The sequence below is a fragment of the Carassius gibelio genome, chromosome B17 (genome assembly GCF_023724105.1).
Source record: "Carassius gibelio isolate Cgi1373 ecotype wild population from Czech Republic chromosome B17, carGib1.2-hapl.c, whole genome shotgun sequence".
NCBI classification, from domain to species: domain Eukaryota; kingdom Metazoa; phylum Chordata; class Actinopteri; order Cypriniformes; family Cyprinidae; genus Carassius; species Carassius gibelio.
The window spans coordinates 15,669,153-15,682,633 of NC_068412.1; the positions used below are offsets into that span (position 1 = coordinate 15,669,153).

The following is a 13,481-nucleotide window of genomic DNA, read 5'->3' on the forward strand; positions in this document are numbered from 1 at the left end:
CCAGTCTGTTAATGAAATCTAATTAAATTTTTCTTGAATATGGCCAAAAAGTAAAAAGTCAGTACTCACTATGGGGTGTTTACGGCCTCTTGGCTGAAGTTGCTGAGCACTGACAGGCTCATGTGCAATAGCTCTCTCTGGAGAAGGACTCTTCTTGTTCCGTCGTCCCAGATCAGGGACTGATGGTGCTGCATTGTTGATCCTACGCATGTATACTTCGACTGGGCTTGCTTTACCTCCACAATTTGCAGAGTTGGAGTTTGATGGAGTTTCCATCACTGTAGTTGCCCTATATGCTCTCCAGGTGGTTGCAGACTCGCCCTCATCCTCTGTGCCATCTTGCCTTAGTGCTCGAGCAGAATCATCCACAGAAGCTGCCCCACGGCTTCTCCAAGTGCTCCTGACAGTGACATTTCTCATTTCTGACAAACTGTCATCATATGAGTTGTGGTTGTGGTAGCTTCTCCAGCTGGTCATGGTGGTGCTGCTACTGCTGCTCTCAAAGCCAGACTCAATGTCATTGTTCAAGTCTGAAGCTTCTGAAGACTGGAGGCTGAAGCTGCTTTGAGATATGAGAGCTGTTTCCACAGGAGAAGTCTCAAGGCAACTGTGAGTTTCAGAATATTCAGCATCAACCTCACTTTGACGTAGAGTGATCTCACTCTTTGGGATGGATATTTCATAAGGTATAGAGATGCTTCCTCTGTGCTCAATACTGGGGCTGATAACAATATTACTTGTGGAAGTGTGCCTTTCCTTGGAAGGGGGTTCGCTTGATAAACTACTGCTCCGACTGCTTGTTCGAGAGGAACTGGGGTCATTGGGATAGAAGGTGATACTGCTGGTCATCTTGCTAGTCAATACTGGCTTAGTGGAGATCTTGGGTTTCCCACTGGTGGTCAAAGGCTCTGTGACTCCCCCTGACAACATTTCCTTTCTATCAATCTCAACAATGGCTTGCTTGATGATAGCTTTTGACCGGAGGGCTTCACGAGGGCTGCATAACCTGCGGACCTCAATACCTGAGGTAGAATGCATAGTTTCCTGGTTATCCCCTTCCACCGTAAGAGGCCTGTGTTGCTCCTCGCTGAAGGGGACCTTTGAGGAACCATCAGAGTAAGATTCTTGCAATCGTGAGTATCGAGTGTATTTTCTTCCACTTGACATCAGGGGGTCATTTTGCTCACCTACCGATCGTCTGGAGCCAGTGGATTCTGTTTCAGAGGCTGAGGAGTGACCATCAGAACCATGCTCACTCAGAACAGATGGAGATACATAGGATCTGTAAGCAGTATAGGATCCATTTGCCTTGGACCTACTCAACATTGCAGAAGCATCCTGATCTAGATTCTCAGGTTCAGTTAGTCCCTTCTCAGATGAAGCAATGACAGCAGCACTGGCTGAAATTAGGAGTGACCCATCAGAGTTGTTTGATTCACTATCATTTCCAGGGTACCTGGACAACTTCTCTGTTCGACTCTTATTGCTATCACTGTCGATTTGCTTGACCGATGGCTTCCAAGACTTTTGGTCATTAGCAGCTGGAGGATAGCGACTAAGGACTGAAACTTTCTTGCTTTCACTGAGAGTACTTGATGAGGCACTTCCAATTTTTTCATCTTTCTTTCCATCTTTTGTCTCATTATCAGTAGTAGTACTTGACGCACCAGTCCTCGCACCTTTCCTGATACCATGTGCTGGACTAAGAGTCCTTCGTACAGTCTTTGGGGAGCTTTCTGTGGAGTGACACAGGTCTTTATTCCTCTGCTTAGTTTCTCGTCTCTGCTGAGGAGATGCCTGTCTGCTTTTGTACTTTGAGGTGACTGGTTCAGAAGCAGCAGGAGTCCTATTTAGCATTTTAGGTTTCTCCTGTCTGAAGCTTCGTACATGGATCTCTTCATTTTCTGCCTTGCCATTTTCTAGGACCTTTGTAGTGCTGGTAATTGCAGAATTTCCATTACTACTGCTGCAACCATTGAGCTGCATTTTCAGCTGCTCAACCTGGTCATTGAGAGCTTGACTACGGTTTCTCTCCTGCTGGTACTTTTCGATCAATTCAGCATTCTTGGATTCCATGTTTTTCAAATCCTCCTCCACTAACTCCATCTGTTTCAAACGATTCTTCAGTCTTTCCACTTCCTGGCTGAGGTCTTTAACTTTATTATCTTCTTGCCCCTCTAAGCTATTTTTCTCATTCTCTGACTCATTTCTTAAATCTAGGTCACCTGAAAGCTTCAAGGAGTCAAGACTCTTCTTCCTGGCCAGTTTGCTTGTTAGGCTTGCTGAAAACTCATCCTCAATTCGAAGATTTCTGGAATCAAATCGTCTGTGGTCTGCTGGGTCTAGTTTGTTTTTCTGACGTTCAAGCTTCTCGGTCAGCTTGAGTATGATTTTCTCATCCTCTCTCTGCCTTTCCAGTAGTCTTTTGCGTTCAGTCACAAAGGTCTGAGTGAGACTCTTTAGTTTCTCCATCTCTCCAGTAAGGGATTTTTCTGTCCTGTCAAGTCGAGCTTCAGAAGTATCCACTTCCTTGACACGGGCCTTCAAGGTATCAAGCTCTGCTGCAAGCTTTTTGGTCAGGTTTCTCTCTTCATTAAGACTAAGGCACAACTGGGTACTGTCTGACTTGCTTTTACCAAAAGCCTCTTCAAGCTTCTCAAGTTCAGTCATTCTACGCTGAAGACGCTCAATCTCTGCTTTAAGATTATTGGTAAGTTTCTCTTCCTGATCTAATTTCTCCCGAACCTCACGACAAAGATCCTCTGCTTTCCTGACCTCTTCATCTTTACCTTCAATTTTGAGCAATCTCTTCCGCATTGTCTCCACATCGGCAAACAGTGACGAATTGCTTCCCTCAGCCTGAATGATTTTGTCCTGAATGTCAAGAAGTTCATCTTCAGCTTTCTGTAGTTTGCCTCTGGCCTCTTCAAGCTCATCCAGACGTCTTCCGAAGCTCTGCAACTTGTGCCTCAGATGGCGACTTGTTGTTTCTGTCATTTTTTTCTTTCTTATCCTAATTTACTGTGAGGTCTTTATGATTGTTTGATGGAGGGGTACATATTTGTATGGTGTTGTTTTCTAAGTGGTTCCGGGACTCTTAAGAAGAAATGATAAAGGACAGGTTCCTGTTTCCTTCCTACCTTCAGGAGGATGTTTCGAATGCTTTTTCTTTCAGTCTTGTCACCACTATCACTGATGATCCAAGTGAGTTCTGACCACCTGCAAGACAGAAAAAAAGAACACAAAGCTGAAGTGCCTGTTGTAAAACAAATACAAGCATATTTATTATAAAAACAATACGATACATGTCTGTTGAATTTGTTTTCAGATTCACAAATCAATGAGTGTTTAGTTAATGACAAAATCCTTAATACGTACTGTATCTGTGCATGATTTTACATTCACAAATCTCAGTTTCAACCTTCACCCTAAAAATGTTTATGTGCTTTTTAAAAATCAGAGCACACATTAATAAGCCAATGGAAAGATTTGGCCACTAAGATAAGGAAGACATTGGAAGGGGGAAGTGGATGACAAAGAAGGACGGACATGCACTGCTTTGTTGGACCTCACCACCACCAATGATAATTACAGCATCGATTTCTTGCTGCACATTTGCTGACAGCAGACTTAATGTGTGAGCCCGCAAGACTTTAATTCAGTCCTCTCAGATGCAATTCAAGAGAATTGCGGAGTGATCACAAATGCTTCTGAACCCGAGGCTGCTGAGCGGCGTTTGGATGAATGTTTTAATATATGCTGCGTGCTTTTCCTCTTAATAACAAAATACAAACAACAAAAACTTACCGCAGTGTGAAAGCAGCACTTAAGAACACATTTGATTACAGCAATGTGGATGTTTCCACAAACTCTGAAGTTAGGCACTCCAGTGCCCAGTCACGACATGTTTTTTTTAATTTTTTATATAACAGTACTTTGTGCAATAGATAGCCTTAAAGTCAAGCAGCTTTACAGTATTAAAGATGAAATACCAGAGTCAGTGTCGCTTTCATTTAGAATTATAACTTAATTTTATGTTATAACGCAGCTCTCCAGTGTGGAGCTAGCTAATGATACAATATTTTATTATTAACACGTCTTGCTCTCTCTCCCTCGCGCATATTAATCAATTGACATGATGGTGTCGATGTTTAAATCATTTAAAATTAGAATGTAAGTGTGCTCACCCCATTTTTGTTTTTAAGAAAAAATTTGATTAGATTTCATATCACACATATATCACAGAAAAATAAAATATCACAAAAATATTCCCTTTGTGGGGAAGTCGTGGCCTAATGATTAGAGGGTTGGACTCCCAATCAAAGGGTTGTGGGTTCTAGTCTCGGGCTAGACGGAATTGTGGGTGGGGGGAGTGCATGTACAGTTCTCTCTCCACCTTCAATCCCATGACATAGGCGTCCTTGAGCAAGGCATCGAACCCCCAACTGCTCCCCGGTTGCCGCAGCATAAATGGCTGCCCACTGCTCCGGGTGTGTGCTCACAGTGTGTGTGTGTGTTCACTGCTCTGTGTGTGTGCATTTCGGATGGGTTAAATGCAGAGCACAAATTCTGAGTATGGGTCACCATACTTGGCTGAATGTCACTTCATTTCACTTCACAATGTCATTTTTTCCCAATATCGTGCAGCCCTACTCTGGACTGTTTTGATTATCATAACCCTAAGGTATTTTAAGAGAGATTACGTTGTGAATAAAATAGTTTATCCAAAAATAAAATTTCCTATCACTTACCTTAATTTTGTTTCTTATAAATATGACTTACAAAAAGAGATGTTTAGCAGAATGATGTGTCATTCAGTTAGTTTTTCATATAGTTAATTAAATGGCGAATAAGTGGGTTTCTTTCATCTATTTTGTATACCAAATATATTTTTGTATAAATTAATTGTAATTAATTAATATGACTTTCAAAAGCTGAAGTAATTACCTTAATTTATTTGTTAGACTATGTATCAATATTGTAACATTGTAATATTGTAATATTGCTATATGCAAAAGCTGAATAATCAATAAATGTCAAATGATTAATCAGTTAAATAATTGATGATTTGTCGATTAATCATTCTAATAATTGTTAGATTAGTAGTTTATCAAAATAATAATTTGTTGCAGACAGTTCTGGCTACAGCAACGCACACTATAAGTAGCCAACAGGTCAGTGCTACTTAAATTAAAAATAAAAATAAAACTTGTGTAGCCATTTTTAATTATAAATTTGAGGTTGTGAGCTACTATCACTTTTTTACCATATTTTCCAGACTATAAGTCGCACTTTTTTTTCATAGTTTGGCTGGTCCTGCGACTTATAGTCAGGTTCGACTTATTTATCTAAATTAATTTAACATGAACAGAGATAAAAGGAACTAACAGAAAACATTACCGCCCTCTCGCGGCTGTAGACGGTAATGTTTTCTCCTGGTTTTTGGGTCTAAATAAATGCGGCTTATAGTCCGGTGCGACTTATGTTTTTTTTTATCGTCATGACGTTTTTTTTGGATTGATGCCACTTTTACTCAGGGGCGACTTATAGTCCGAAAAATACAGTATTTACCAATCAAAATCTCATGTATATTCAAATGACTTATTAAGCATAATGCAACATGTCATAGTAGTTATCCATGTAGTCACCAGTTGTTTGGAAAAACCCCAAGCCTTATTAAATATTCCACTTAATACAGAGAAAGCACTCACAGCAACAGCAGGTCCAGAGGTAACAGAGCATTTTATACAACTTAATCCAAAGTGAATTTCAATATAACTGGCAGGCCCACCAAGATGGAGACTGGCCCAAATGAATGAGCTGCTGTGTGTGGATTGCAGAAATTCTGTCATAATACTTTCATAATCCCATAATTTTATGGTGTGTGAGGCACAAGCAGCAGTACTCCTGGGTTTAGAAAGGAAACGAGTCATCCAGTAAATGTACCAGCCAAGCAGGAAACACATCTAAGACAGATTTCCATGACACATGACATTCATAATTACTCTGGCAAGATCTCTCTGTGAAGGGGCATCTAAGGTCAGGATTGCACACACAATGGTTTGCATGCACACAAGAGCAAACTATAATATGCACAGTATGAATCTACAACATGGGTGTCAAACTACCAGCTCAAGGGTCTGTCAAGTGTAACATCCCTAAATCCAGTCTGCAATTAAAGTTTTACTTTCTGCATTTTGATATTTCAATATGATCCTGAGATCTCTTAAGGACTGATGTATTTTTCCAACATGACCTAAAAACTAATTTGTCAACATGCAACCTGCATTTTTTTAATCACTAAAGGAAGTTTAGGTACGCATGTGTCACATAACTGAAGCCATCTACACAGGGATACAAAACACACAATGATGGTAGTATGGGTCAAGTTTGTGACTTAACCTTTGGCTTTTCATACCATTTGTAACTTTGTAATGAAGGACACTAAAATCAGTAGTGGTGACGTGAGTGAGAGGAAGTTATCACAGGAACTCTAGATACTGGGAATCTAACAGAAAAAAGAAAACCAGTGACTAATAGTGTAAACTATGAATTGTAAGAAAAAAATTTATTAAAGTGTGGAGACAAGCAAAAAATGTGAAATTTATAAATGTGTCAAGAAAATATGAAAAGGTCCTTGAACATATGGAAATCTAAAGGATGGTAATAAGAAACTCTTTCCCCTTGAAACTGCTACAAATTAACAAACATGACTTGACCTATTCAAGCTATTAAGAAGAAAAGTCAAATTGAAAGAACTTTATGGTGGATCAAGAACTGGGCTCAAATTTTGCACTGCCTTGAACTCTGAGGTTTGCCTTGCACCAAAGATTGAGGAGCAAACAAGGAGCATAAAATGTATTGTCTCATGTAATATCTTTAAAGCTCAAGCTACTGTACAAATAAAATAAAAGTCCTTGAATATCTCGAGGCCACAGTAGTGCTGATAGAGAAATGAAATACTTAATTCTTGCTTCTTAGCCTCTATTTTCTCATGCACACACTTTCTCTTTCCTCCTTAAGAGCGGCACACATGCAATCATGCACCATATCATTAGTCCAAGCCACGCTAAGCAATTCGTCGGCCTCCTGAACATTCTGTTCCCCCGGAGGAAAGGGGGGAAAAGACTTTCCCCTGCACTTGACATCAATTTGGCCGGCCAGCCTGAAGCTCTTTATTCTTTATAAACATCCCTTAATAATCCCTCAAACCCAAAAATCATGCCAATCACAACCAGCAAGAGACAAGAGGGAGTGCACATTTTACAAACATGGCTTCCAGATGTAATTTTTCTGTGATCACTACAAGGTGTGGTTTAAAGCCACACAAATGTCAAGTTACATTATTATTATTTTTTTTTTATAGAAAATTAACATGAAAAAATAAACAGATTTATATAATAAAAATAAAATTTCTTTGAAAATCTAACCTAAAATATTTAATTTTATGGGAATAATTTGCAGCATTGTTTCTATATGTGGAAAGAAACCACATAGAATTGTGAAATGATTTATAGTCACAACAATTTATCCTCCGTCTGCCAACATGTGGTCATGTAACTTCCTTTTTATTGGAAGTCATTGCATCTTTGCGACTTTTCTTATCAGGTCGCTACCAGTCGTTGCTCTTGACTAATTTGCAGTAAAAAGAATGACTTGAGTCAATATTCTTTGTTAATATTGTACTGTAATGCCAATACAGCACAATACAGAGAGAGCAAGAGAGAGAGAAATAGATGATGAGTGTGTGTTTGGCCTCCTCTGAACTCGTGCAGTTCTGGCAGAAACTGACAAGCCACAAAATAGGGGCAACCTGAATCTTGAAGCAGCAATTTTTTTGCATTTTTCCATGAAAGCAAAAACCAGCCTATAATGTTCAGTTTGTTGTTTCCTGTGCAGTCATGTCATTTTCTTCTCCCTCTCTTTACCGCATTTGGAGAAATGGAAAAGTAAGGACAGGAAGTCTAATGTACGTCTAAACGGCCGAGCAAACAGCAGGGCTACAAAAAGACTCTGGTGAGAAAAGAACGGTCTAGTGTTTAAAATAAAGACATTTTGGATTCAGATTTGTTTGGTCTTTCAGAAGAGTTAAAGATATATATATATATATATATATATATATATATATATATATATATATATATATATATATATATAAATAATAATAACTCAAAGAGCTTATTTAAGACCCATCAGACCAAAGGAAGACACAAATGACTATAGAAGCAAACAAACCCTTCATCATAAAAACTTAGATAATTTGGTTTATGCAACAGCTTTATAATGCCAAAATACCAAGACGTAAAGTTTATCTGCAGTCTAAATAAGAAAACGATTACCCAATTTTATCAAGCATGAATATACAGTCAGTTCAAAAATATCTGGACACTTGAGACACACTTGAAAATATCTGAATGTTATTGCTTTAGATAAAAAACATATCAAACAAAGTGGCATCACGTGATGCTAGAGCTTTTCTCAGAACTAACTTTAAGACATGTTTTTCCTGTTACAGTTAAATTAAATGTCGGAGTAACCACAGGTGTAGTTTACAACATTAACTTAAAGGTACAGTATACCCCCATTTTTTTTATTTACTCCTCATGTTGTTCTAAACCTGATTGCATTTTTTTCCTCTGCTAAACATACTGTAAATAATATTGGTAACCAAACAGCTTCATTTGCCACTGGCTTCCAGTGTGTTTTTGTCCATACAGTGGAAGTCAAAATATCTTCTTTTATGTTTTACAGAAGTCAGTCATTTGGAATGACATGAGGGTGTGTATTTGGTTTTTTTGTTGTTGTTGTTGGTAGGACTCTCTCTTTAATAGGTTCATTTTTTTTAACGAAAATCGAACAACCATACTGTCACAATATTCTGAATAATTTGAAACAATGTATCTGTATTTTATCATTCCATATCTAACAAGCTACAACTTGCTAAAAATGCTTTGAAAAATGATTATTTTATTTTTCTTTTGACTATTTTTTATTTTATTTTATCATATAAAAGGCATATATTTTCATTTTAGCTTTTATGTCAAAATGTATATAATTGGGGCCAGAACACAAAATGATTTTAGTTTTTTTTTTTATTAATCACACAATTCATTATGGAAAATTAGACATTTCAAATCACACTTAAAATTTCAACGTTTTCCTTAACTAGCTACAACTGTAATACAGAAATGATAAATAGTCTACATGAGAACTGAAAGGTAGTGAGAGAATGAAGGGTAAAGATTTTCAATTATTGGCAGAAGCCACATCTTGTGTATGTTAGTTTAAATTGGTGCAAAATATATGTGGCATTACTGTGCTAATGGTGATCAGGAGCAGTATCTTAAACATACACAGAGCTGCTCTACTCTTTAATAATCTTTCATTGTATTTCCTGTATCTTTCTTGTATCAGAATAAAATTACAAACACACTCTCTGCCATCTCCTGGACAACAGGTACAAATAAATTAAACAACAAACAGTAGAAAAAAAATTATTTACCTCAGTATTTTGAGGTTTATAGCTCCTGACTTACAGCAAGCAAACATTATACGTCAATTTTGATTTAGTAAAGAGACAAATCGTCACCATCACTGACCCCAGCTGACAAAAAACAAACTGTTTTCAGCCAACATAGACTCTTAACAAACAGAAAAGGCCGGAGAGAGCAAGAGAGAGATCAGCCACATATATTTGTTATAAACTCAGGTACTTGAGCAGAATTTATTCTGTTATTTGAGTTTCTTTAGAGATTTCAAGTGAGGTCTAAACTCACTAAGTGTATGTTTGCAATTGTCTTTTGATTTTGTGTGCATTTCTGAGAATACCAGTTTAGCTCCCTATAAAGCAGAAATACAAAATTACCCTGGCGTTTCTGAAGCGCTGCATGCTGTGTCAGTGTATTTCAAGACGCTTAACTAAACTCTATAGCATTTGTCCTTGGGATCAGCAGATTTAACGCCACAGACGCATTAGTGAAAACCATGCATAATTGCAGTTTACAATCATCCAAAGGGCTACAAAATGGTGTCTGTAGAACATGTTTCTGTGCCATATAACAGCTGTAAGAGAAGGTGTCTGTCTGTTTAAAATAAAAGACATCAGAGAGAGATTAATTGTTATTCATTTTGGCAGTGTGAACAGGAAAAGAAAGGAACTAAATGAAACGATGTCTGTTATATCATTAACTAGTGGCTTTTAACTAGGTCACAACCTAAAAATTAACCTGTTCTGATAGGACTATGGGCAGGGAAGAAAAACGCTAATAAATAAAAGCAACTAACCACATATGCTTGCTAAATTAAGAGGCTTTTAAACTTTTTAAAGGGTTGAAAATAGGCCTGGGCGAAAAATCGATTGAATGAATTAATTCGAATGTTTTTTTTTACAGGTGATTTAAAAAAATATGTAAATCGAGTTTGTGTGTAATGGTGCATTTTTGGCTCCCCGGAGATTCCATGGCGTTAGTTTCACATGGCATTATGGCAAGCGACAACAACAACATCATAGCACACACGAAACAGCAAGCGACAACATGGCTACCGGTGAGAGTTGGAAGTTTGTTCCCAAGAAATCTGTTGTTTGGAACTGGTATGGCTTTGCTGCGACAGACGTGGAGCAAGAGACCCCCACGCTGCAACATTTTCCGAAAGCCCATCGCAGTCAAAGGCAGCAGCACCACAAACCTATTCCAACACCTGAAACGGAGACATCCAGCCGAATATGAAAATGGGGGTTACATTTGTCTTGCTTTTGATTAGGACTGCTCCGATCACGATCGGCCGATCGTTATGCGCATCTCGTCAGTAAAGCCAGTTCTCTAATCAGCGGTTAATTCCCTCAGGTGCGTGATTTCACATCGAGCAGCTGTTACTACACAGAGCCGTTGGATTTGCGCATCTTCTCAGTTAACAAAATAAGGTGCTGTTATACTGTTTTACTTGCATCCACCAGTAGGTGTCAATGCAACCTACAAATGAGAGACCGTTTACTTTGCTTTCTTGGGTTGTCACTTTTGTGAAAAAAATCATGTTTGATTTGAGAGACAAGTGTTCATTGAATCTATTGTAAAATTGATTTGCATGTCTTAAAATACGGCATGTCTTAATATATGGTAACTCCAGATAACTCCAGATTAAATGACTCTCAGTGTAATTTAAATGCAATCCAGACATCGTGTCTTCGCAGGTAGAAACCCACAAAATGCCACCCCCTCTCTCCCAAACGGTCTAATACAATACGTAGAACACCCATGTGGAGCGCTAGTAGGACTCCTACATTATTCGTAATTTTAAAATGTCCTAAGATTGAAATCACTTTTCAAAAGAAAACCCACCACCTCAGGTTAACTTTGCACCAGGCCATTCTCTGCAGACTTATTTAAATATTGCGCGAGGAAATACAAATCCGATCGGTTAACCAGATAGAAAAGTAATCTGATTATCTTATTATAAATAAATAACCTAAGTATGCAGCATGTTCTTATTTAGATATCTCTGTAAGTGTGTGTGTGGTAGTGTTGCTCTCCTTCATACTTGCACGAGTAAACAGTTTGCAAGATGCTTGCCAAGGTAAACAGAAGTCTGTCAAACACACACAAACACACACATACATTTGTTTTTGTGAAAAGTGCCATAAGCGTAATGGTTTTTATACTGTACAAACTGTATATTCTATGGCCCTACACCAACCCTACACCTAACCCTCACAGGAAACATAGTGTATTTTTACTTTAAAAAAAATATATATATATTTCTGTATGGTTTATAAGCGTTTTGAAAAATGGGGACATGGGTTATGTAGTCATAAGTCACCCTCTCCTTGTAATATCTGTGTCATACCCATTTCATTATACACAGCTGTGTCCTGATATGCCACAAAAACAAGAGCACGCATACACACACACACACTACTTGTGCTGCTTTGTTGTAATTCTTTCTTTCTCTAGAGAACATGTATCATGTTCTCATTTCAATTCCATATCACTCTCACTCACAAACAGGAATACACAGATCATTAATTATTAATAGTGAAGACCTGTAATTACACATGAGAAATGAGGTAAAGCCAAAGAAGAAAACCACACCATCAACATAAAGTAACAAGATCATGTACAGTTCATACAGAATTAACTTAAAGACCTAAGTGACTATCAGTTGACTACCACTGGTATTTCTGTTTGTCACCTTACAACAAAAGAGGACCACAGTAAGCGACAAATGACCATTGAGAATAGAGTACTCCAGGGAGCGTTGCAAAACCACAATTGAACCACAACAATTATTTAACCAAAGACTTTCATAACTATGTGTTCATTAATGTGTCCAACTGTGTAAGAAGAATTGGAAGCCTAAATGCAGATTATGGACATGCATATATTAGCAAACCCAGTTTAGTGTGCCAACAACAAATGAGCTGATTGGAACAAAAACAAACCTATTAGGAACAGCTACTAAGAATCACATTCTGTAACCAGATTCAAAAACTACACAAACTAAACTAAGGCTAAATTTACACAACAAAGAAATAGACAAAAACTGAAAAGTTTTTCCATTGCATTTTTTAAAAAGTTTTGCGCATACACAACAACATTTTCAAAATGATTTGCTTTTACACATACTGGCAAAAACTGCCAAAAACGCTGTATTACGTATGCCAGGCCAGTAGTTGGCGCTGTCACCTTGTAAGTAAACAGTACCTGTGGGGAAGTGACGATTATATGTTGCATATGATGCGTCTCCGCTGTTTGTTTTAGTAATGGTGAAGTAAATCCACACTTTGCTAAAGAAGCTTTAGCAAACTCTTGAGCAGCAACAACAGTACCACGTACTCTGCCATTGTTATGTATGTTTGTTTGCACTTGCCTTTAAAATCGAAACGCACATGTCATCGTCCGTTTCATCGACATCACCGTTTCCAAAGATTCCCATATTGGGGGTTTACATGGAATCAGTAACGGTGGCATTTTCAAAAACATGCACTTTGAAACCTGTTTTCAAAAATATACATTTTCAGTCCCCAAAAAAAGTTTCCAGTTTTTGTTAGAAAACGTTGTGTAAAAGGACTCTAAATTAGACACTAACAGAAACTTTAAAGCAAACTTACTACTCACAAAACCTACCAGAGCACAAACAATCATCTTCATAAACTACCACACAATATATCCAAAGCTTGTTTTTCCCTCTTTCTCTCATCCTGTACAGGAGACCATTTAGTGGTGATTAGAAGGGGGGAGATCACGGTCCAGAGAATTTTCTCTCTTTGTTGTTGTTGTTTTGTCTGTGAGCAAGGGGAAGGAATGCCCAAATTAAACAAATGGAATTCAGGACACCCAAAGAGGTACGAGGTTCAAAAGATGGCACGAACGACAAAGTGTGTGTGTGAGAGAGCGAAGGAGAGAGAAAGAAAGAGTGCAAGAGAATTGAGGGGGGAAGGAAGAGTGAGTGGATAGGTGATTAAAGGGAAGAAAAGAAAAAGAAGA

General features: G+C 38.1%; 1 protein-coding gene across 2 annotated transcripts in view; it reads right to left on the bottom strand.

Annotated features, from left to right (window-relative positions):
- The window catches only part of luzp1 (leucine zipper protein 1), a 50,892-nt gene that overhangs the window by 13,300 nt on the left and 24,111 nt on the right, over positions 1 to 13,481 (bottom strand). For both annotated transcript variants that reach the window (XR_008157759.1, XM_052580537.1), the window contains exon 2: positions 70 to 3,219. Coding sequence is in view for 1 of the 2 variants with exons in the window: in XM_052580537.1 (XP_052436497.1) it covers positions 70 to 2,997 (2,928 nt within the window). In the remaining variant the exon portion in view is untranslated. The remainder of the gene's footprint in view (positions 1 to 69; positions 3,220 to 13,481) is intronic.